This window comes from Poromitra crassiceps, assembly GCF_964638095.1.
Source record: "Poromitra crassiceps genome assembly, chromosome: 6".
Classification (NCBI taxonomy): Eukaryota; Metazoa; Chordata; class Actinopteri; order Beryciformes; family Melamphaidae; genus Poromitra; species Poromitra crassiceps.
Window position 1 is genome coordinate 15,392,822 of NC_139627.1, and position 24,250 is coordinate 15,417,071.

General features: G+C 44.7%; 1 protein-coding gene across 1 annotated transcript; it reads left to right on the forward strand.

Annotated features, from left to right (window-relative positions):
* The first annotated feature begins 707 nt into the window (after window positions 1-707).
* On the forward strand, window positions 708-22,271 carry LOC310777740 (transmembrane protease serine 9-like). The gene is made up of 10 exons (XM_083638106.1): window positions 708-836; window positions 1,023-1,182; window positions 2,169-2,434; window positions 2,585-2,718; window positions 4,955-5,064; window positions 11,344-11,516; window positions 14,590-14,752; window positions 20,848-21,107; window positions 21,385-21,521; window positions 21,964-22,271. Exons 1-10 carry the CDS (start codon window positions 797-799, stop codon window positions 22,111-22,113), a joined length of 1,593 nt encoding a protein of 530 aa, XP_083494232.1. The 5' UTR covers window positions 708-796; the 3' UTR covers window positions 22,114-22,271.
* Window positions 22,272-24,250: the final 1,979 nt, after the last annotated feature.

A 24,250-nucleotide genomic window follows, 5' to 3' on the forward strand; every position in this document is an offset into this window, starting at 1 on the left:
TGAGCTCAGCTGGAAGTGATGGAACTGGAGGTGACAGAAAAACCTGAAAGCTAACCGAAAGACTCGGACTGACACAAATCTAGCGAGAGACAACAGCCAAGAGGATGACACACCACTGCCCGTCACCGTGCACAGGGTGCTCTTCCCAACACCCCTATGAACTTTCCAACACAACAGCGTCTGAGCTGTTGAGGGCCCAAACAAAGCCTGGACCACGACGAAGAGGGGAAGCCCAAAGCGCCATGTCCAGGTCCGGGCCTCATAGGGTCAGGAGATTTAGCTGGAAGTGGTGAGTTACCAATTACCAGACAACTTACACACACATAGACAAGTGAGGCATACTATTACAAGTTAAATGAATTCACTGTAGAAAGAACTCAATGTTACAGAGTGGTAGATGCTAGCTGTGCTGGATAGGCCTACTGATTAGGTCTAACTTAATAATCATAATAGTAACGAGCCATGGTCTCACGGAGAAACTGACGCCTTATGTTAAGAAAAGGATCAAAACTCAAAAGGTTCTATACATTTACATCAACTCGAAGGATTCGCCCATCACTAATACCTTACTCCACCAGATGACCCTTTCGTCTCCGCCCACTGACTCATCTGCAAAAGGAAACAGACCAATGGGAACACAGCCAGCAGATAGGGCGGGGCCATCACAGTCTTATTAAAGCCAGTGTTCTGTCACTCCTTGATGTGGAAAACCTTGAGAAACAGCAGATAAGAGCAGCTACATTGAAACTACATTGAAAATAGAGGCTGAGAGGCTCCTGCCAACCAGACAGAAAGCATGAAGCATCTCCTTCTCCTCGCACTCTTTGGATGGGCAGGTACGCTACAACATTGATACATAGCATTAAGTCTGATGATGCACGAGTTGAAACAGGGCATTTGGTGTCTTTGATTCACATGTATGTCGCATTATGTTTAACTGGATGTCAATGATACAGGAATGACATGTCATCTAACATGTTTTTGTCTGTTCCATATTTTCACTTTTCATTCAACTAATACAGTTGCCCTGGAGGAAGAGAGCAATAATGTTGGGATTGTTGGAGGGTATGAGTGCCCAGGGCCTGTGGTCTGGCAAGCATATCTCTCCGATGGGAAGACGTTCTGTGGAGGGATTCTTCTGTCTCCTGAGTGGGTGCTGTCTGCTGCACACTGCAAAATGGCGTAAGAACTTTTTGCCAGTAGCCACTGCTTGTAACCACTGTTTGATGATTTATTTATTTATTTATTTATTTATTTATTTATTTATTTATTTATTTATTTATTTATTTATTTATTTATTTATTTATTTATTTTTATTGTGTTTGAAAAATGAAGCCTCGCGTTCGTTCAATTGAGACATGAAAGTCATAGCCTACGCCCCAGCTGTAACCAGCTGACAGCCGATTGACAGCTGATTGGATCATCGCTTAAACATTCACCAATCACAGCCATTCTCACAAGGCGGTCCATTTAAATGTGGCCTCCTCTCACTCTGATCTTTGCTCCACCTATGCTGCTTCACACCACTGCTGCTGGCAATGTTTTGCCTCCACCACCCCAGCCTCCACCTTTCTAGCTCAGAGTCTGCATGGCTCAAAGGCTAAACGTGTATTCGAGTCATACCAAAGAGTCATACCAAAGACTATAAAAATGGGACCCATTTGCCTCCCTGCTTGGCACTCAGCATCAAAGGGTTGGAATTTGGGGGGTTAGATCACCATATGATTCCCGAGCGCGGCGCACGCTGCAGCTTACCGCTCCCCCAGGGGATGGGTCAAATGCGGAGAACAAATTTCACACATTGTGTGACAATCAGTGGGACTTTACCTTTACCTTTACCTTACTTTATTCTAGCTCAGAGTCTGCATGGCTCAAAAAGTGAACATGTATTCCATGTCTTGCTTAGGCTCCCTCTCTTACTCATTATGGCTTTAAATTGATCTGGAATCTTGTATTCTCATTAGGGATTTTGCTGCCCTCCCTGCTCGGCGTAGCATGCTGCTGGGCCGGTTCAGGGAGGAGCATCATCTGTAAAGAGCGGAGCCTTCAATGCCAAACATAACTGTATTTCCATGTATGCAATAAATGGTTAAATCTATTACTTTGTTCTTCAATTAACTTATATTTGACTCTGTAATTCATGACTTAAATGGGTTTAACTCTTCCAGGACAAATCGACTAAAAGTTACGCTTGGAGTGCACAGCCTCCAGCATTCTGAGATGACCCAACAGCCCATGAAGGCCAGAAAGGTTATCCGCCACCCTAGGTACAACTCCAAAACCTTCAACAATGACATCATGCTGATCAAGCTGAAACAGCCTGCCATCCTGAACCCCTATGTGTGGCCCGCTGCCCTGCCCACAAGGAGCGCCCGTGTTGGGATGAAGTGTGGGATCTCTGGATGGGGGACCCGTTCTCCCAGAAAAGAGAACTGTGAGTTTCAAAGTAAAATCGTTTTGTGTTGTTTCAAAAGGCCAGTAGTTGAATTTATCTTACAAGGAATGAATTGCCATGCTCTAGTCTACTTAATGGCGTTATGAAATTAATAAAAACAACTCCTTTATGTGTGCTTATTTAATCCAGCATCGTTGCCTGACAAGTTGCAGTGCGTTGATGTCTCCATCGTGAATGACTGCACCTGCCGTAAGGCCTTATCTGCATACAAGATTACTAAGAACATGATCTGTGCCGGTGAGGGAGGCAAAGACTCCTGCCAGGTTAGTTCAAGGTCACAACACACACACACACACAAGGTTCAAGGTCACAGCCAGTGGCGGACTGCATAATCGGGCACGTCGGGCAAATGCCCGGTGGCCTGGCCTGGCCTGGCCTGGCCAAAAAAAAATTTTTTTTTTTTTTTTTTTTTTGCAGGCCAGGCCAGGCCACTCACTGAACAGCAGGCCAGGCGCCGCCTACTGGTTTACTAGTGCTTTTATTACTTTATTCAGGTTTAAAGTGGGTGCATCTCATTGTAAAATTGGACTTGGCCCAAATTGGGTTTCAAACGGCCCAAATTGGGCTTCAAACGGCCCAAATCGGGCTTCGAACAGCCCAAATCTGGCTTTAAACGACCCAAATCTGGCTTCAAATGGCCCAAATTGGGCTTCAAACGCCCCAAATTGAGCTTCAAACGCCCCAAATTTTTCGCCGCCGCCCTTCGGACGCCGGCACGCGCGTCGGCCCATATCGGCCTGGCCTGCTTGGTATCTAATGCCCGGCCTGAATTATGATTTTTTTTTTTTTTTTTTTTTACAGTTTACCTGAAGGCAACATGCAAGATACCCGCAAGAAGTGTCCAAATGTTCATGTCATTCTGGCCAATACTCCACTTCTGTTATAACATTTCAGTCTGGAATATGGGATATATTTCAATAATCTTTATGACTAAAAGGCTAAAAGTAATCTATGTGTAAGAAATTACTGTTCTACATTGAAGTAAAACATTAAATAATTAACTTGGTTTTGGATTTATTTAGCTTCAAGAGTGCATTTTTGTTTGTGTGACCCTCAACACAGGCTTTGAGAATCCCCGGCCACTTACTGATACTTATGCTTAAATTAACCCACTCATATTCTGGTTTATTTCAAGAAAAACATTTTGGCTAGTGGAAAGTCTAATTGGCTGGTAACTTTAAAATCTAGCAGACATATTGGCGGGTGGTCAAAAAAGTTAATTTCAAGCCCTGCAGGGAGAGCAGGTGGTGACATATGAGGGAGTGAGAAAAGGATCAAATATTGGTGGTTAAGACTGAATAATGACATCACGACTATTAATTTAAATTGAGTTATTCCTCTAAACCTGACTTCAAATGCCCCAAATGTTTCACGCCGGTGCCGTTCGCCCCCTCGCAAAATCTGGCACTCTGGTAGCGAGGACATTTTTTTGTGGCCCTCTCTATCATCAAAGTTGCCCATCCCTGACACACACACACACACACACGCGCACGCACGCACGCACGCACGCACACACACACACACACACACACACACACACACACAAGTCACGCCCTCTTCAGTGTTTAGCATACGAACCAAGGGATTTCCTCCGCCATTAATTTTTCCATCTACATTTTGTAAAATGCTTAAAAATGGTTTTACTTGGTCAAACCAAGTGATTCAGCTATATTTATAATCAGGAAAGACTACCGTAAATTCCGGACTATAAGCCGCACCGGTGTATAAGCCGCACCTGCAAAGTTGACTGTTTTTTACATATATAAGCCGCACCGGACTATAAGCCGCGGGTGTTTTAATGGTATTTTTTTTTTTTTTTTTTTTTTTTTTTTATTGTGTTTTAATGTTTAATTACCATATGTAAGGGTTCATGCACAGAGGGGATTGTCGGGAAAGAGATGGCTGTTTGAGGAAGCTCCCATTTATTAACATTTCAACAAAACAACATAACACAACACCACCTGTGTTTCTTTTTTACAGTGCACACAGTGTCATACAGTGTCATACAGTGTGGTGAAAAGAGGGCAAGAGAGGAAATTGAAACAGAAGTGGATTTATAGTTAGAAAGAGTGCTAAAGAAGAGAGAATTCCGTTTTTTTTCTTTTTTTTCTGAAAAAATCCATAGATAAGCCGCACCGTTATATAAGCCGCAGGGGCCAAAAAAGGCCAAAAAACGGGGAAAAAGCCGCGGCTTATAGTCCGGAATTTACGGTATTAGTACATTTCATTCGGGCTAAAAAAAAAAAAAAAAAAATGTTTTTTGTGTGTGTCCATTTCCCCCCCAGTTTTTCTAGTTTAGGTCCAAGTGAAATGTTATATTGTCTCTCCTGATTCTATATAGCTGAATCTCTTGGTTTGACTAAGGAAAACTATTCTGATAAGCATTTTACGAAATGTAGATGGAAAAATGAACGGCGGATGAAATCCCTTGGTTCGTATGCTGTGGAAGAGGGTGTGACTTTGGCACTCTTGACATCTCTCTTCTGTCTCCTTCCTCAGGGTGACTCTGGAGGTCCCATGGTCTGTAACGGAGAGCTCCAGGGTGTGGTGTCTTGGGGCGACGGCTGTGCTAGGAAAGGGAAGCCTGGGGTGTACACAAAAGTTTACAAGTACGTCTCCTGGATCAAGAAGACCATGGGACGCTATTAAACTGGCTATCAAATCTGTTTGTATCTGTGTGATTTACTGTGTGTGTACATTGTGATTTACTCTGTGCACTGTGTGATTTACTCTGTGCATTGTGTGATTTACTGTGTGTGTACATTGTGATTTACTTTGTGCACTGTGTGATTTACTGTGTGTGCACAGTGTGACTTACTGTGTACACAGTGTGGTTCTACATGTATCACTGTGTCATTGGCTTGGTATTGATCAAGAACTATCACTTATTAGTTTGAAAATCAACTTTCCTTCAGTGCCATAATTCACAGCTCAGATAAGCATGACTGTATGAGAGAATATGAAAACTGAAAGTCTAATATCCTGCGTGTGAAAAGAATAGCTTTTATCTATTTTTCTTATGTAAAACACTTTGAATTGCATCTGTGTTTCAAATGTGCGATACAAATAAACTTGCCTTAATTGCTTTGCCTCTGGCTCCCTCTCCTGATTTAATATAATAACTGCACGCTATGAAGCATTAGTTAATTATTAGTAAACACTTAAATCATAATCTATAAAGCATTGTTCATACATTAATACACATTAGTAATTCATTCATTATATACATTTTTGTATTAATAAGCTAATCTATAATGTGTTTAATGATTATATGTTCATGATGGTGAACAGTGAATGATGGATTCACCATTTGTAAATGAAGTATTATATCACAGAGGGAATATCCGTGCTTCAGCTGATGAACCTTTTAAAACTGGTGCCTCTCAGAAAAAGGACTGAGTGAGTGATCGCAGATGAAGGATGAATTCTGGAGCACACTGTAAATTTAAACAATTTATTACGTGGTGCAAACAGACTGACGTTTGGACGCAGCAGTAGTGTTTATCTCAGAGTCAAACAGAGACAAGATGGATGACAGGTTTAAATACTCCCACCGCAAATAAATCAAGTCTCTCATTGGTGGGGCATGGTTAATATGTCATCACACAGCCGAAAAAACAAGTGCAATAGATTAATACAATGACTCGGACCCAATTCACCAATGACTCGATCAGGACTCAAGCAAGGTGGTCTCAAGTAACGTCCCTGATATTTTTAGAAGGTTGATGGGGAGAACACCACCTGCATCTGATCTCTCAATCACCACACTGAAGCACGCACACACACACACACACACACACACACACACACACACACACACGCATGCGCACACACACACACACACACACACACACACACACACACACACGCACGCATGCGCACATACACACACACACACACACACACACACACACGCACACACACACACACACACACACACACACACACACACACACACACTGAATACACACACTGAGGAGGAAAGGAGAGATGTTAAGACATGACAAACAAATAAATGACCTACAGTATAAGTGACCCAAGGTCATATCAACCCACACTCTAAATTAAACATACCAATTATATTTTCTACATTCTTTCCTGTATGGATTGAAATAATATTATGCTGAAGATAACAAAATGAAATGTTAATTAGTCGTATCAGGGGAAAATGGATTGCAAGTACATTGAAAGTACAGCCTGCTCCATAGCTCCCATTATAAGTGTTGAAAAAAGTATAATAAACTGGGATTTCTCAAACAGTACAAACTATACATTAAAGCTGAATTAAGGAAATGGAGTCCTAAAAGTGGTGACTTGTTTAAAGTTTAAATGGAGTGTCTAGCTTAAAGTATGAAGGAGCAGTTAGAGTTTGAAGAGGCCAGAGGGCGTGGTTTCACCATGAACTGCTGCACCCGGAAGTCTGCCGTTGAAGCAGTTTGTTTACCAACACTGATCCCTCGTTATACTGTATGCACCAGTAGATAGAGCTGTCTTCCACTAGGTGGCGTGCCAGCACCATCTAGAGATCTCAGGCCATTTGAGGCTCTTGATTAATTTAAGCAATATCACACGAGAGGGAGTGCTGTTGTTGGCTAATATCGTCACTGCTGTGATTCGGTCGTAGGCACGAGGCCACAGGCCGAGTGCCGAAGATAATCACAGCAGTGACGATATTAGACAACAACAGCACGATCTCGAGTGTGATATTGCTTTTATACAACAGTTCTATTAAACAAAGCTGATTAAAAAAATGACAAAAAGCTGAGAAAATATATGATTTCTCTATTTATTCCTGCGCCAACAAAAAATAGCCCCCTCAGCTTTCCGCTACCAGTTGCCAAAAATGTAGCCTAATTAACTGCAGGCTGCCTACTTTTTATCATACACATTGATTTGCAAGTTTCCATTTATTGTACAGCCAGTGAAATAAGTGTCTGGTGATGGCATGTTGGTTAGTTATGTTAGGAAATAAATCCGTCTTTGCGCAGTCGGTAACTGTGTTACGCTTTGTGAATGACGTTCAATGTAACGTGGCTGGTGTTTGTTTTGTTGATTAGAGCAGCTGTGAAACATTTTAGACAACAGCACTCCCTCTCGTGTGATATTGCTTGAAGCGTTTTGTTGATTAGAGCAGCTGTGAAGCGGAGTGATCACTGTGCGTTATTAGGAAATATCGGCACTGGTACCCACTGGTAACCCTAACCCTCTTGTCCAATCAAATTGCTCGGCCGGAACTACTTGTTGTATAATTGAAAATAGGCTCTTTGTATTGCTATGGATGTCCATGCTTGATCTACTCTGTCTAATGAACAATTATCAATTACGCACGTGCTGATCAGCTCAACGGTTGAGGTTAAGGGCCTTGCTCAAGGGCACCTCAGTGGTGGTAATCAGGTAGCCTAGGTAAACCCAGCCACCACGTGACCTGCTCTCTCAGTTCCCAGTCACTATCATCAGTCACACACATAGTGACTGAGAACAGGTCTGAGAGCAGGTCACGTGGGGGATGGGTTTACCCAGGCTAGTAATCAGGGGCAAATGCTGCTTTTTCACTTTCTCCACCCAGATTTATCCTACCGGTCCTGGGGATTGAACCGATGACCTCCCGGTCACAAGCTCACTTCTCTAACCTTTAGGCCGCCACTGCCTCTTGAATAGGTTGTCATTGTAAATGAGAATTGACAAGTGACAAGTCCAAAGTGACAACCAAGAATGGGACACTTTCTGAATCATCCTCTCCTGGGATGATGTACGGCACAACAATGTGGTTTCTCTCAAGGAGGCCATGTTCATTATTCAGAGACTCAAACCTTTTCCACGCACCATCCTTTGGTCCTACAGGGCTGAGCATCATGTTTGGAATCTCTTGGTGTCCATAGAGTTCCACTGTCTGAGCAGATTGGTGGGCTGATGGAGTTCAAAAGGCATAAGACTTCTTCTTAGTTTTAACCACAAACAAAAACCCTGTGGTCAGACTCGATTCTTGGAATGGCTGCACTTCTCTTCCTTTGTTTTGCTTCTTCTTCTTCTTTTCAGGAAATGAAACATTGTCACAAGTTTCCTTCAGCCATTTCAGGGAAGCTTCATCTTCACATTTCTCCATTGTGATCTCTGTTAATGCAAATCTCTGTTGCCTCTGAGTTTTTCCTCATGGTTTTCAATACAGCGATTAACTTCAGCTAACTTCTTGAACGCAAGTTGGCAAAGGACAAGTTGTCAAACAAGAGACATTTTAGGCATAATATTTTGGCAACAAATTTAACATCAAATAAAATGGTAAAAAGTTTGCACACTGCAAGGGCTCCAATTAGTTTTTTTTTAATTGCAACACCGTGGGAACAAATTTAACATCATCTGTAAAAAGTTTACATTTCAGCATTTACTAGAAATATGTGTTTTGCTCGCTCATTCCTGGCGTGCCTTGGTGCCGCTCGCCTTCGCTGCCTTGCACGACCTGCCTGCTCGACTGGCGGCGCTAATTTCTAGCCTCCCTCTCCCTCGCGGTCTCGCCCGCTCAGCCGCAGTTGAGCAATTGTGGGCTGCGTCGCAGAACCCCTCACCAATATGATAGTAGTGAGATACAGGATAGTGACATTACAGCATCATGTGTAGGTGGATCCCTGCAGTTTGTGTACCAGGCTCACATAGGTGTGAAGGGCATCAGCTACCGGCTGAGACAGAGGCCAGGCAGGGAGTGTTGTGAGCAGAGTTGGGCAAGTTACTCAGGAAGTGTAATAAGTTACTTTTTACGTATTACTCCTTAAAAAAGTAATACAATTGCATTCCTTATTACTTGGTATCGTTATATTACTATATTACTTTTGTCCCCCCCCCCCCCCCCCCGCCCCGCCCTTTATTGGAACAATAGTTACATGTAGCCTGCAGGAGGAGTCAACAATCAGCCAAACTGCATAGCATAGGCTAATTTCTATTCATTTGCCTACATAAGCAAACATCAGTTCCTCAAAATCAGTTATCAAAAAAATAGGGGAACTACTTTTTGCTGTGGAGTCTTTCCCATGAAAACCAAAGGGGGGGAACCAGTGACAGGGTCGCCACGCTCATACAGTACTCATACAGTAACTACAGTATGAGTCATACTGTAGTTTCCCCCCCACTAATTCCTGTGGGAAAGCCCTGGGATGCCTAGTATCCACCATCGCTTTACAGATACATGTGGGGCCATTTTATGATGAGACAACACTAACAAGACACTGACAACAAAAGCACATTCAAGCGTTTGTAGCATTCATTAATGTAATCAACAGACTGGACGAAACCACAATACAGCCTATTGAATGAAAACAAAACCAAGTATCTACAGTATGTACACGATTGGTGTGATGGCTGTGTCAAATCAAACCATATGCTAACTACATACAGACAGGAATACATGGTTAAGCACACCTACAGCAAGAACACAGATCTCTACGTTTTTACTATCTTTTAAAGAGGGTTTGGCACATCATTTTAGCTTCAATGATACATAGTGATTCACAGTGTGTACAAAACAATTCTCAACTCAAACAACTAACCCTCCCTCATAGGCGGATTATAGCATGACGGGCCCCTGGGCCTGGATGCATAACATCACCACTGGCTTTGTTTTAAAGAGTGCATGTTTGAGCCCCAGCAACCACCACACGTTTCCACCAATATTCACATTCTATGTACAAAAGAATATTTCAAAGGCTGTGGCTATACTTTAGTGTGGTGTCATTTAAATTCATATTGACTGAGGAGACGGGATCATACGTCCCGATAAGAATAACCCCCCTCCAACTGACATGGGAATCCCCCCCACTGAAAACCTCCCTCCTGGCTCAGAAGCACCTTGGTCTCAGTGGAAGACACTCAACCGCCTAAGAACAAGAACGGGACGATCTAAAGCTGCTCTGGCCAGATGGGGCTACATGACTGGCCCAACCACCTGTGAATGTGGAGAAGCAGACCACACTATGGAGCACTGCCTTGTCTGCCCTCTGCTGCCCAACCCTTGCAGCTCAGAAGACCTTGCAGAGTTTAATAAACACGCAAAGAACTGTGTAAAGAAATGGGAAACTGTCATATAACACCATGCTTCAAAGAAACGAAAAGAAGAAGAAGAATAGGGGAAGATGGATACAAAATGTTTGTAATGTAATCCAAGAGTGTTTGTAATGTATCCTCATTATCTGATACATAAATACACGTGAGGCTGTTTGTACGCCTCCGGGCTGTTCAGGTCTCATACGGGGTCTGTGAACCGTGAGAGTTACAGTACAGCGTCCACATGAACACCACCAATCACCATTTATTCTCGGCCGTGCAGCGGCTTGTTCGTCCTGCTGTCCCTCTCTCTCCTCGTCCGCTCTTCAATTTCGCCAACTCTTCAAGCATATACTCTGGCTCAAATCGATAAGGGCGGCCATCGTTTCACAAAATCTTCAAGTTGTTGTGAACAAGACAATAATCATGTGGGGAGTGTCTCCTGTAACTTCAGAGCAGCCGGTGTGGAAACTCTCACGAGACTTGAACGGGACGAACGAGATTTGGATTCCCAGACCCCTCTGAGGAGACCTGAACAGCCCGGAGGCGTACAAACAGCCTCACGTGTATTTATGTATCATATAATGAGGATATGGACCGCGGCGTGACAGAAAAAGCGTTATTTACAGAGCGCATGGAGCTTGCCCCGTATGCTCCCGTTATAGCCTGTTTGAGGAGTGTACTCGGTGCGACAGATCTTCTGTGGGCATCCGAATGAAACCAAACGTATTTGGGTGAGTAAAACATCACATTTTAAGCTGGAAATGAGGACCGTGGTGTAAAAAAGTGTCAGTGGATGTGCACTTCAAATTAAGTAGTCACCCTATGGAGGAAGTGACCAGGTGATGTGGCCTGGGCAGGGACGAACAGGCGCAACAGGTCTGGAGCACTGGTCTGGAGGGCGTCCAGGAGGCAGGGCCGAAGGGTGGAGCAACCCTTGACGATGGCCCGGACACGGGCGGGTCCTTTCAGGAGGCCGGTCCGTACGCTGGTGACGAAGACTGCGACGGTGGCTGGGCCACGCAGGAGCCAGGCGACTAAGGATGGGCAAAAACAAAAGGGGTCATTGGTCACAGACCTAAAACAGGCCTCAATTGTCATGCTGGCCTAATGTCAAATTCAAAGCAATAATGGAAAGCTATACACTAATGCTGCGTTCAAAAGAGCTTGTGTTTTACCGTGAATACGAGACCGGAGGTTGTGTACACGACACGCTTGGCATTCAAGTGGTCACGTCATGAACATGCGCAGTTGACTAGAAGCCACCGAGGCTAACAATGTAGCTACCACTAGCTAGCGAGTGGCTAACTACGTTAATGCAGGAAATGCAAAGCTAATGACTAAGGTTGCCAACCGTCCCTTAAAATACGGAATCGTCCCGTATTTGTAAACAAAAAGACTGACTTGAACTGATACGGGACGCGCTTTGTCCCGTATTCGAGAAACCCGCAGTGCAAAGAGTGAAGGGCTATTTGTATTGAGCGAGTTAAACCCGCAGCCGCTGCTGCTCTGCCCCTCACCCTGTCTGTGGTGGCATGTTACGTTCAACTACCCTAGAATGCGCTTCTCACTGATTGTTGTGAGTCACGACCAATGAGAAGCGCTGTCAGCGTTGCTAGATTAACCTAACCTGACTTCACTCTCTCTCTTCCACTCTGCTAACCTGACTTCACTCTCTCTCTTCCACTCTGCTAACCTGACTTCACTCTCTCTCTTCCACTCTGCTAACCTGACTTCACTCTCTCTCTTCCACTCTGCTAACCTGACTTCACTCTCTCTCTTCCACTCTGCTAACCTGACTTCACTCTCTCTCTTCCACTCTGCTAACCTGACTTCACTCTCTCTCTTCCACTCTGCTAACCTGACTTCAGTCTCTCTCTTCCACTCTGCTAACCTGACTTCACTCTCTCTCTTCCACTCTGCTAACCTGACTTCAGTCTCTCTCTTCCACTCTGCTAACCTGATTTCACTCTCTCTCTTCCACTCTGCTAACCTGATTTCACTCTCTCTTCCACTCTGCTAACCTGACTTCACTCTCTCTCTTCCACTCTGCTAACCTGACTTCACTCTCTCTCTTCCACTCTGCTAACCTGACTTCAGTCTCTCTCTTCCACTCTGCTAACCTGACTTCACTCTCTCTCTTCCACTCTGCTAACCTGACTTCACTCTCTCTCTTCCACTCTGCTAACCTGACTTCAGTCTCTCTCTTCCACTCTGCTAACCTGACTTCACTCTCTCTCTTCCACTCTGCTAACCTGACTTCACTCTCTCTCTTCCACTCTGCTAACCTGACTTCACTCTCCCTCTCTTCCACTCTGCTAACCTGACTTCACTCTCTCTCTTCCACTCTGCTAACCTGACTTCAGTCTCTCTCTTCCACTCTGCTAACCTGACTTCACTCTCTCTCTTCCACTCTGCTAACCTGACTTCACTCTCTCTCTCTTCCACTCTGCTAACCTGACTTCAGTCTCTCTCTTCCACTCTGCTAACCTGACTTCACTCTCTCTCTTCCACTCTGCTAACCTGACTTCACTCTCTCTCTTCCACTCTGCTAACCTGACTTCACTCTCTCTCTCTCTTCCACTCTGCTAACCTGACTTCAGTCTCTCTCTTCCACTCTGCTAACCTGACTTCACTCTCTCTCTTCCACTCTGCTAACCTGACTTCACTCTCTCTCTTCCACTCTGCTAACCTGACTTCACTCTCTCTCTTCCACTCTGCTAACCTGACTTCACTCTCTCTCTTCCACTCTGCTAACCTGACTTCAGTCTCTCTCTTCCACTCTGCTAACCTGACTTCACTCTCTCTCTTCCACTCTGCTAACCTGACTTCACTCTCTCTCTTCCACTCTGCTAACCTGACTTCACTCTCTCTCTTCCACTCTGCTAACCTGACTTCACTCTCTCTCTTCCACTCTGCTAACCTGACTTCAGTCTCTCTCTTCTCCTCTGAGCTGCTGCTCCCAGGTCTCAGGTCTCCTGCTACACTTTCTTTTACATTCATGCATCCAGTCACACAATCACCACACTTCACTCATCCATACACTGCAGGCATATACCATTTATCCATACTGACACTTTTGTTTGGGTTGTTAGGGGTTTATTTTGGGCTATTTATATTTACTGTAAATTAATTACTTTTTTGTCATTTGAACCCATGTGTGGACTCCCTCTTTGTCACTCACTACACCCGGTTTGTGACAGAAGTGTCTCACTTACAGTACATGCATTACAGAAATGATGTGAAACAATCCACCTTGTTGACAAAAGCCTACTGTTCAGACCAGAGGCATTTCAAGCAAAGGGGACATTCTAGTTGGACTGCAGGGTAGTTCAACTGTGACGTCCTACTCTGTTACTGTAAGTACCAGCAGCATTGGAAAGAGAGCCGAAACAATGAATGACTCAAGCAGAAGCACTATACTTCCGTTTTTTGGTCCAAAACAAAAAGTCAGAAAGCACCTGGTGAAGTCACCATTGTGTCAGTGGTGGACACTGGTGCCCCTAATCTTACAGAGAATACAATATTTTCTGTCATCTCATACATTTATGAATATTAATAATTCATAATTATTAATAATCATATTTCATAACCAAACCAGCTCCTACAAGCATAACAATGTATCACCTCCAAGCATCCGCCCATCACTAATACCTTACTCCACCAGGTGACCCTTTCGTCTCCGCCCACTGACTCATCTGCAAAAGGAAACAGACCAATGGGAACACAGCCAGCAGATAGGGCGGGGCCATCACAGTCTTATTAAAGCCAGTGTTCTGTCACTCGTTGATGTGGAAAACCTTGAGAAACAGCAGATAAGAGCAGCTACATTGAAACTACATTGAAAATAGAGGCTGAGAGGCTCCTGCCAACCAGACAGAAAGCATGAAGCATCTCCTTCTCCTCGCACTCTTTGGATGGGCAGGTACGCTACAACATTGATACATAGCATTAAGTCTGATGATGCACGAGTTGAAACAGGGCATTTGGTGTCTTTGATTCACATGTATGTCGCATTATGTTTAACTGGATGTCAATGATACAGGAATGACATGTCATCTGTTTTTGTCTGTTCCATATTTTCACTTTTCATTCAACTAATACAGTTGCCCTGGAGGAAGAGAGCAATAATGTTGGGATTGTTGGAGGGTATGAGTGCCCAGGACCTGTGCCATGGCAAGCATATCTCTCCGATGGAGAGTCTTTCAAGTGTGGAGGGATTCTGCTGTCTCCTGAGTGGGTGCTGTCTGCTGCACACTGCCAAACAGAGTAAGAACTTTTTGTCAATAACCACTGTTTGTAACCACTGTTTAATGATTTATTTATTTATTTATTTTTACTGTGTTTGAAAAATGAAGCCTTGCGTTAGTTAATTCATGATGCAGAAGTCATAGGCTACGCCCCAGCTAGTCTCGCTGGCCAGCCTCCCCTCCCTACCGTGAGAAGAGTCTGGCAGCGCAGGTCTCCATTGTGGAATTGTGATGGGCGGTGCTTGGCGGCAGTGCCCATGGAAAATAGTTTCCAACAATCCAACTTGCCATTTTCAGCATGTAGCAACGAGCTAGCATGTAGGTTTCTGCTGTTAGCTTGCTAGCTAGTTAGCGTTGTTGTTTTCACTGAGGCGGCAGGGCACTATTTACAGCGACACAGAGGGAGGAGGGAGCGGAAGCCGCTCTGATTGACATGGTCAGAGCCAATGACAGAGCTTGCAATAAGCCGGGAGCGGACATCCGGCCGCGACTGAAACAGTCGCTCCAATGGGAGAGCAGCTGTAGAGCAGGGGAGGGCCCATCCCAGTAGCCTGTTCCCGTGCAGCCAGACGACTCTCACGGAAGGGAGGGGAGGCTGGCCAGCGAGACTACGCCCCAGCTGACAGCCGCTGATTGGATCATCGTTTAAACATTCACCAATCTCAGCCATACAAAAAGGCGGTCCGTTTAAATGTGGCCTCCTCTCACTCTGATCTTTGCTCCACCTATGCTGCTTCACAACACTGCTGCTGGCAATGCTTTGCCTCCACCACCCCAGCCTCCACCTTTCTAGCTCAGAGTCTGCATGGCTCAAAAGGCTAAACATGTATTCTAGCCAGAGCTGTAGTCGAGTCCGCCTTGGTCGAGTCCAAGTTCAGATCGAGTCATTGGTGAATCGAGTCTGAGTCGAGACCGAGACCGGGGGGGAGTTGAGGCGGTCGAGACCGAGTCGAGACCAAGACCGAGGGGGGTCGAGATTGGTGATATTATTTTTTCCGGGTTGCAGCTCCCAGTGGTCAGAGCGCTCAACAGCGCCACTCTGGTCGAAAGTTCGGTAAAAAATTATATCACCAGCAGAGACTTTGGATGAAAAGAGGCATTTATGAGCAGCGTCGAGCTTTCTAACCCCGTCGTCGAGAAGCAATGAACCCTTGTTCTCAAGTAGGTGGCTTTGAAATGTTTCTGTGGGACTTGTAAATACGTGCGTATCGCTGATGTAGACAGCTTGGGACACAGCTTTGCTGTGAAATTCCATTAGCTCATACAAGTTCTAGTACTTTTCCACAGTTACCTTGATCTTTCATAAGAGACAATACAACCTAGGTCTAGCCACAAGACAAAATACATGTTTTCTCCCTATACAGGAATGCTCTGCATGATGGAGAGCATAGTCCACAAAATACATCTTAGAAGAGCCATAGATCATTATGGAACAGAGTCGATAATGATCAACAATAAGCAATCAATCAATAATTTTACTGTCACACAGCGAGCGGTAGCTAAGCTAACAGAACGAGTCCCGACTCGGGGCTAATATTATCTAAGAGTAAAACGTGAGGAAATTGCTTTAAAAATTCCACAACATTTCATTTCAGTGGCATTCCACCAAGCGTGAGGAGAGAGAGGAACAAATACACAGCACTGTTTGTTTTCCTTGACAAGACATGGTCACTTCTAAAGCGATCTGAAATCATATAGGATTGTCTTAAGTTTGCGTCTGTGGATCTCCTTTACACCCATCAGACATCTATCTATCTTTGCTTTTGAGGGAAAAAATAAAAGGGACTAGCCCAAGTGCAGCTATCTCAAAGTTACGTTAATTTGTTGAAATGAGAAGCCGCCATGTGTCTCTCTCTGCCTTCTAGTAAAGCTTTGTATTCATTTTTGCAGTAAGTTGTTCACATCAGTAACCGGGGAATAACACGAGTGGATGTATAGCGATCATCTGTCTGTGATGATGACTGATATCTGGCACGACCAGCAGCTTCATTCATAGTAAGTGAATCCAATTGCTTTTTAGCGAACATTCCTGAGTCCTGAAAAGTTACTGTCAGTTTGGCAGTCTGTGTGTTTTTCCTGGACATGATCTGACTGTAACGTTAGTAACGTGAGGTCCGCTCCTCTCGCCCGATACGCTCAGCCCCACTGCTATTATGTGCTTTGAGGTGCCGACCTGCGTCAGCCTTATCACACTCGCCACGGGGGCATCTTCTGATTGTAACGTGTTTTAAAATACATACTACAGCATGCGCTGGGACGTTAGCTGGGGTCGTGGGGTGTTTCGGGTCTCTCAACATCATACACCCTCGCCCAGTAGACCCAGCCGAGGCCGATTAAGACCCCGACTCGCGTCCCAGAAGCAGCCGCTCACGGATCAGCCTTCCTACTCTGTCTGCAACGTTGCCCGCGGAAGGGTTGATCACGCCCCAATCCGCTGCAATAGAGTTAGTGCTACACCGCAGTATTGTAAGGCCCTTCGGTGCATGGATGGTCTAGGGCCTAGACACTCCATGCACCGAAGGGCATGCACCACAGGGCCTAGACTCTAGGCCCTGTGGGTGACTCCAGGCCGGGCTCCTCCTTCGTCTCACCAGACCCTCCCGGGGAAAAAGGCAATCCTACCATGGGCAGAGAGGATGCCTCAAGAAGGCCTGTGCGCTGCACGTCACTCGCCTGCGCCGAGCACCTCGCTCTAGCCTGAAGGACCCCAGGCCGCGCCGATCTTTGCACAGATTTTCAGGAGGCTAATCCGTAGCGTTTGTGGATTTCTCCCTCACGAGACAGCCAGGCTGGGGTGCTAAACCCATCCCATACCGGGTGCCGTCTCTCCGACCGTCAACTGTCTCTCCAGCTTGTCACCAAACTATACTTGGTTGTCACCTAGTCTATTCCTAAGTGTCACTGGCCAGGGGAGCCAGGATTCTATGTTTTAGAATACATACTACAGCATGCGCTGGGACGCGTCATCAGTGATGTTAACTGGGATCGTAAGGTGTTTCGTAAACGTACATTTAATTCATCTGAGACCAATTCAAGTGAGTTATATTCACTCCCGAGACTGAATTGAGTCCGAGTCACATTCACTCCGGAGACCGAGTCGAGTTTGAGTCATATTGACGCAAAGTCCGAGACGAGACCAAGACTGGACTCGAGTAGCCTACTTCAGCTCTGATTCTATCTCAAGCAAGAGTCTGCATGGCTCAAAAAGTTGAACATGTCTTTTACATTTTGTGCCATGTCTTGCTTAGGCTCCCTCTGTTACTCATTATGGCTTTAAAATAATCTGGAATCTTGTATCCCCACTGGGGGATTTTGCTGCACTCCCTGCTCGGCGTAGCATGCTGCCGGGCCGATTCAGGGAGCATCTTCTGTAAAGAGCGGAGCCTTCAACGCCAAACTGTATTCTTATTTATGCAATAAATGGTTAAATCTATTACTTTGTTCTTTAATTAACTTATATTTGACTCTGTAATTCATGACTTGTGAGTCCCTTGAAACTTTGGGTGGGAAGCGTTAACAAAGCTTCTCTCACTTCTCAGATAATCATTACAGGGCCCTATCTTGGTACAGGCGATATCCCCTATTTGCGCTTGCGCACCTGTTTGCGGGTGCCTTAAGGCAGGCAAGATAACAGTCCGCCTTGCGCATTTGTCCAGGTCTTATGCCAAGTTTTGCACCCCCGCCCGGCAGCAGCTAAACGGATCCCCACCTCACGGGAACATAATTGTAATGATTTATACAAAAACATAACTGTTTGAAAATGATATAATTGTTTTGGTAGACGTGACCTCCCTGTTTTTAAGTTAAAACAAGCCCCAAAATATCGTGAGGATGCAATACTCACGGGGGAGCATAACTCATCACAACAACGGGCACAAGCACAGATTAGAGGCGTGCCAAATCATTTATGCATGGCGCAAACGGGATTTGGGCGGTGTTAATTAACCACCAGAATTATTCACAGGTGTGGCCTGGCAATGCCTGGGTGTTGCATCAATCAAACCAGATTTCCGTCTTGCAGTCCCTGTAATACAGTTCGCGTGAGGCATGCTGTAATTCTCCCCATGCGTAATTTGGATGTAGGTGTAGGCCTATTGACTGTATATATTGTCCCTATCTCATAACGACACCATCACATCATATACCTGTTAAAACATCTGTGTTTTGATGCAATTTGGGTTATTTTGTTGACTGGGGTGGGACAATAGAAATGTGTTTGCAGCGGGTAAACGGCGGAGACAAAATAAAAGATTGGAGGATTTACAGTGGACTCAATTAGAACTCGGTGAAACACTGAGCTGCCGCCGAGGATAGAGAGCTTGTGACAGATAGCAGGTGAAGGTGAATAGCCTATTGGTACAAGTTTTCTCAATTAATTTACCATAACCCCTCCTTGCGATGCGATAAAAGTTTCTCAGTGAATCATAGTTGATTTAGCAGCAGAATTTGATGCCCTGGCGTGGAACGTCCGTGCGTACTGACGTTTCTGTGCTGCGCAGCGATTATGGTGCACAATCAGCGAGTGTTTTAGTGTTTCAGGCATGCGCTTGTGCCCGCCCCCAATTTGCACGCCGTTAAAGAGCGCAAACGGTAAATTACCGCTTTTGCGAAGATAGGGCCCATGGTCTCTAAAATGGGTTTAACTCTCTCTGAACGTCTCCAAGACAAAGGAGATCATTGTAGACTACAGAAGGGGGGGGCGCCCACCCCCCAATCACCATCAACGGCACAGTGGTGGAAAGGGTGGACAGCCTCAAGTACCTGGGAGTCAATATCCACCAGGACCTGACATGGGCCAACCACACCGCCACTGTTGTCAAAAAGGCCCAACAGCGACTACACGGACTCAGGCGCCTGAAGAAATTCAGGCTAAGGCCAAAAATCCTCAGGGACTTCTACAGAGGCGAAAGTCAGGTTGCAAGCACACTCGAAAATATTTAAAAACTCACTGGGTGCAGGGCAAGCACGAGATATGAACAAGAGAAAAGCCAGCACTCCAAATGTCTTTTTGTTGATTTATTTCCTCATGTACCTGGGCAGCAGCAACGAACGTTTCAGTCAAAGACCTTCCTCAACGCTGAGGAAGGTCTTTGACTGAAACGTTCATTGCTGCTGCCGGGGACACCTCGCCATTCCGAAGTGTCGGCATTCCGATCATTGACTTCTATGCTTTCGGAGAGGCGGCCCTTTTTTATCTCCAAAAAATGTTTCGCCGAGAGGTTAGGTTAGGCTTAGGCGTGGGGGGTGGGAGAGGTTAGGTTTAGGGTTAGGGTCTGGGGGAGGGTTCTTTCGCAATGGCGAGGTTAGGGTTAGAATTTTGTCGGAATGCCGGTATTTCGGAGTGCCGACATTTCGGAATGCCGAGGTGTCCCCACTGCTGCCCAGGTACATGAGGAAATAAATCAACAAAAAGACATTTGGAGTGCTGGCTTTTCTCTTGTTCACTTCTACAGAGGCACCATTGAAAGCCTGCTGACTGGTTGCTTCACCACCTGGTACGGGAACTGCATCACCATGGACCGCAGGGCGCTAAGAAGGGTGAGGCGCGCGGCCCAGCACGTAACAGGATGTGAGCTGCCAGAACTGCAAGATCTGTACAACCAGCGGTGCCTCAGGAGGTCCCTGAAGATCATCAAAGACACAAACCACCCCCACAACAGTCTGTTCTCCCTGCTACCCTCAGGGAGGAGATACAGGGTCCCAAGAGCACGCACAAATCGCTTGAGGGACAGTTTCTTCTCGCAGGCCACGAGACTCCTTAATATACAAATAGTGTAGTAGCCGTACTGTACCGCACTGCAGCTGCTACCATCATGTATGACTAATGTTCAATAGTATGTTTAATTAGGTATATGCTACTTGCACCTAACAGAATGTTATTATGTTTAATTATGTTTAAACTTTAAAGTATGTTCATGCCATTTGCACATATGTGCAGTGAATACGCCACTGTCTGTGGCGTGTCTACTGCTTTATTGCTTGTTGCCTCTTGTTTTTATTTATTTATTTTTATTTTTTGCACTATGTTGTAACGGAGTCTACAGCACAAGAATTTCACACGTGATACTTGTACTACCGAGTGACAATAAAAATCTTGAATCTTGAATCTTCCAGGCCACATCAACTAAAAGTTACGCTTGGAGTGCACAGCCGCCAGCATTCTGAGATGACCCAACAGCGCATGAAGGTCACAAAGGTTATCCCCCACCCTGACTACAACCCTGACACTATAGACAATGACATCATGCTGATCAAGCTGAAACAGCCTGCCATCCTGAACCCCTATGTGTGGCCCGCTGCCCTGCCCACAAGGAGCGCCCGTGTTGGGATGAAGTGTGGGATCTCTGGATGGGGGACCCTTTCTGATGGCGGCTGTGAGTTTCACAGTAACATCATTTTGTGTTGTTTCAAAAGGCCAATAGTATATTTATCTTATAAGGAATGAATTGTTGAGTATTTGCCATGCTCCAGTCTACTTAATGGCGTTATAAAATTGTCCCTTTTTTCTCTTTCTTTTCTTTTCTTTTCCTGTGTCTGTTTGTTTATCCTGTACATATATTGTTCTAAGCAAATTAAAATAAAATATTGGAAAACAAATTGCCTCATAAAATTCATACAAATAACTCCTTTATGTGTGCTTATTTTCTCCAGCATCGCTCCCTGACAAGTTGCAGTGTGTGGATGTCCCCATGGTGAGTAACTGCACCTGCCATAAAGCCTATCCTAACAGCATCACTCGCAACATGATCTGTGCCGGGTTCATGGAGGGAGGCAAAGACTCCTGCCAGGTAAGTTCAAGATCACAACACACACACACACACACACACACACACACACACACACACACACACACACACACACACACACACACACACACACACACACACACACACACACACACACACACTGTTCAAGGTCACAGCCACAACACACACACACACACACACATGTATATGTGTGTGTATGTATATATATATATATATATATATATATATATATATATATATATATATATATATATATATATATATATATATATATATATATATATATGATTCTAATTGATTCTAAATATAGCTGAATCTCTTGGTTTGACTAAGAAAAACTATTCTGATAAGCATTTTACGAAATGTAGATGGAAAAAATTAACGGTGGATGAAATCCCTTGGTGAACGTGGAAGAGGGTGTGACTTTGGCACTCTTGGCATCTGTCTCTGTCTCCTTCCTCAGGGTGACTCTGGAGGTCCCATGGTCTGTGACGGAGAGCTCCAGGGTGTGGTGTCTTGGGGCGACGGCTGTGCTAGGAAAGGGAAGCCCGGGGTGTACACAAAAGTTTACAATTATGTCTCCTGGATCAATAAGACCATGGGACGCTATTAAACTGGCTATCAAATCTGTTTGTATCTGTGTGATTTACTGTGTGTGCACAGTGTGACTTACTGTGTGCACAGTGTGGTTCTACATGTATCCCTGTGTCATTGGCTTGGTATTGATCAAGAACTATCACTTATTAGTTTGAAAATCCACTTTCCTTCAGTGCCCTAATTCACAGCTCAGGTAAGCATGACTGTATGAGAGAAAAGTGAAAGTCTAATATCCTGCATGTGAAAATACTAGCTTTTATCTATTTTTTATGTAAAACACTTTACATAAAAAATAGGTGCTATACAAATAAACTTGCCTTAATTGCTTTGCCTCTGGCTCCCTCTCCTGATTTAATATAATAACTGCACGCTATGAAGCATTAGTTAATTATTAGTAAACACTTAATTCATAATCTATAAAGCATTGTATGAATTAGTCATTCATATTAGTCATTCATTAGTCATTCATATTAGCCATTCATAAACACATTTATAAATGTGTTCTTTTTTTTATTAATAAGCTAATCTATAATGTGTGTAATGATTATATGTTCATGATGGTGAACAGTGAATGATGGATTCACCATTTGTAAATGAAGTATTATATCACAGAGGGAATATCCGTGCTTCAGCTGATGAACCTTTTAAAACCGGTGCCTCTCAGAAGAGGGAGTGAGTGAGTGATCGCAGATGAAGGATGAATTCTGGAGCACACGGTAAATTTAAACAATTTATTACGTGGTGCAAACAGACTGACGTTTGGACGCAGCAGTAGTGTTTATCTCAGAGTCAAACAGAGACAAGATGGATGACAGGTTTAAATACAAATAAATCAACTCATTGGTGGGGCATGGTTAATATGTCATCAACACAGCCAACGTTTAAGGGATACTCCACTTTTTTAGAAGTTTAGCTCATTTGCCACATCCCCCCCACATAACCAAGATACACCATGCCTTACCGGCACTGTCCCCCAGATAACCAAGATACACCATGCCTTACCGGCACTGTCCCCCAGATAACCAAGATACACCATGCCTTACCGGCACTGTCCCCCAGATAACCAAGATACACCATGCCTTACCGGCACTGTCCCCCAGATAACCAAGATACACCATGCCTTACCGGCACTGTCCCCCAGATAACCAAGATACACCATGCCTTACCGGCACTGTCCGCTCAGTTTACAGTGAGCTACAGTCGTGAAGTTAGTAATTATCACCATAGAATGGAGGGTAATGGTACAGCTGTTAAAAATCTGCCAAAACACACATCTCACGGCGCCAAAATACATGTTGTGCTTCAGGTACTCACCACACGATGAAATGTTAATCCAAAATGCACATAACTGGTCTTTTTGGAAGGAAGAGAGGTAGCCGGCACTACTTTCCAAACATGGCCGCCGACCTCTTTTCCTTCCAAAAAGACAGAGCAGGGCAGAACACCACCTGCATCTGATCTCTCAATGACCCCACTGAAACACACGCACACGCACGCGCACGCGCACGCACACACACGCACACGCACACACACACACACACACACACACACACACACACACATACACACACTGAATAGACACACTGTTAGTTAGTCGTATCAGGGGAAATGGGATTGTAGCACCACAAATCAGCGTGACATCACAGCAACAACAAAGTACTTCCGGGTACCAAACTGCTGCAGAAGCTGGTATGAGTATTGAAAAGCTGTGCCAAACAAATATTAATATCTCAAAAACGATACATCACATGGCTTATATTTTGACCTTGTGAGTGAAAGCAGAAGTAGCTCAGGGGTCTGATGTACAATATATGTATGTATGTAGTGTTAAAGTTGTGTGAACTGTCACAGTTTTAAAATGTGTGAATTTAGCCTGCTCCATAGCTCCCATTATAAGTGTTGATAAACAATATAATAAACTGGGATTTCTCAAACAGTACAAACTATACATTAAAGCTGAATTAAGGAAATGGAGTCCTAAAAGTGGTGACTTGTTTAAAGTTTAAATGGAGTGTCTAGCTTAAAGTATGAAGGAGCAGTTAGAGTTCGAAGAGGCCAGAGGGCGTGGTTTCACCATGAACTGCTGCACCCGGAAGTCCGCCGTTGAAGCAGCTTGTTTACCAACACTGATCCCTCGTTATACTGTATGCACC

What these genes read in the sequence shown, in the direction of transcription:
- LOC310777740 (XM_083638106.1), top strand. Translation starts at nt 797, where the DNA reads ATGAAGCATCTCCTTCTCCTCGCACTCTTTGGATGGGCAG. An exon ending in CGCACTCTTTGGATGGGCAG is followed by an intron (nt 837 to 1,022) that starts GTACGCTACAAC and finishes CAACTAATACAG; the next exon opens with TTGCCCTGGAGGAAGAGAGC. An exon ending in GCTGCACACTGCAAAATGGC is followed by an intron (nt 1,183 to 2,168) that starts GTAAGAACTTTT and finishes TAACTCTTCCAG; the next exon opens with GACAAATCGACTAAAAGTTA.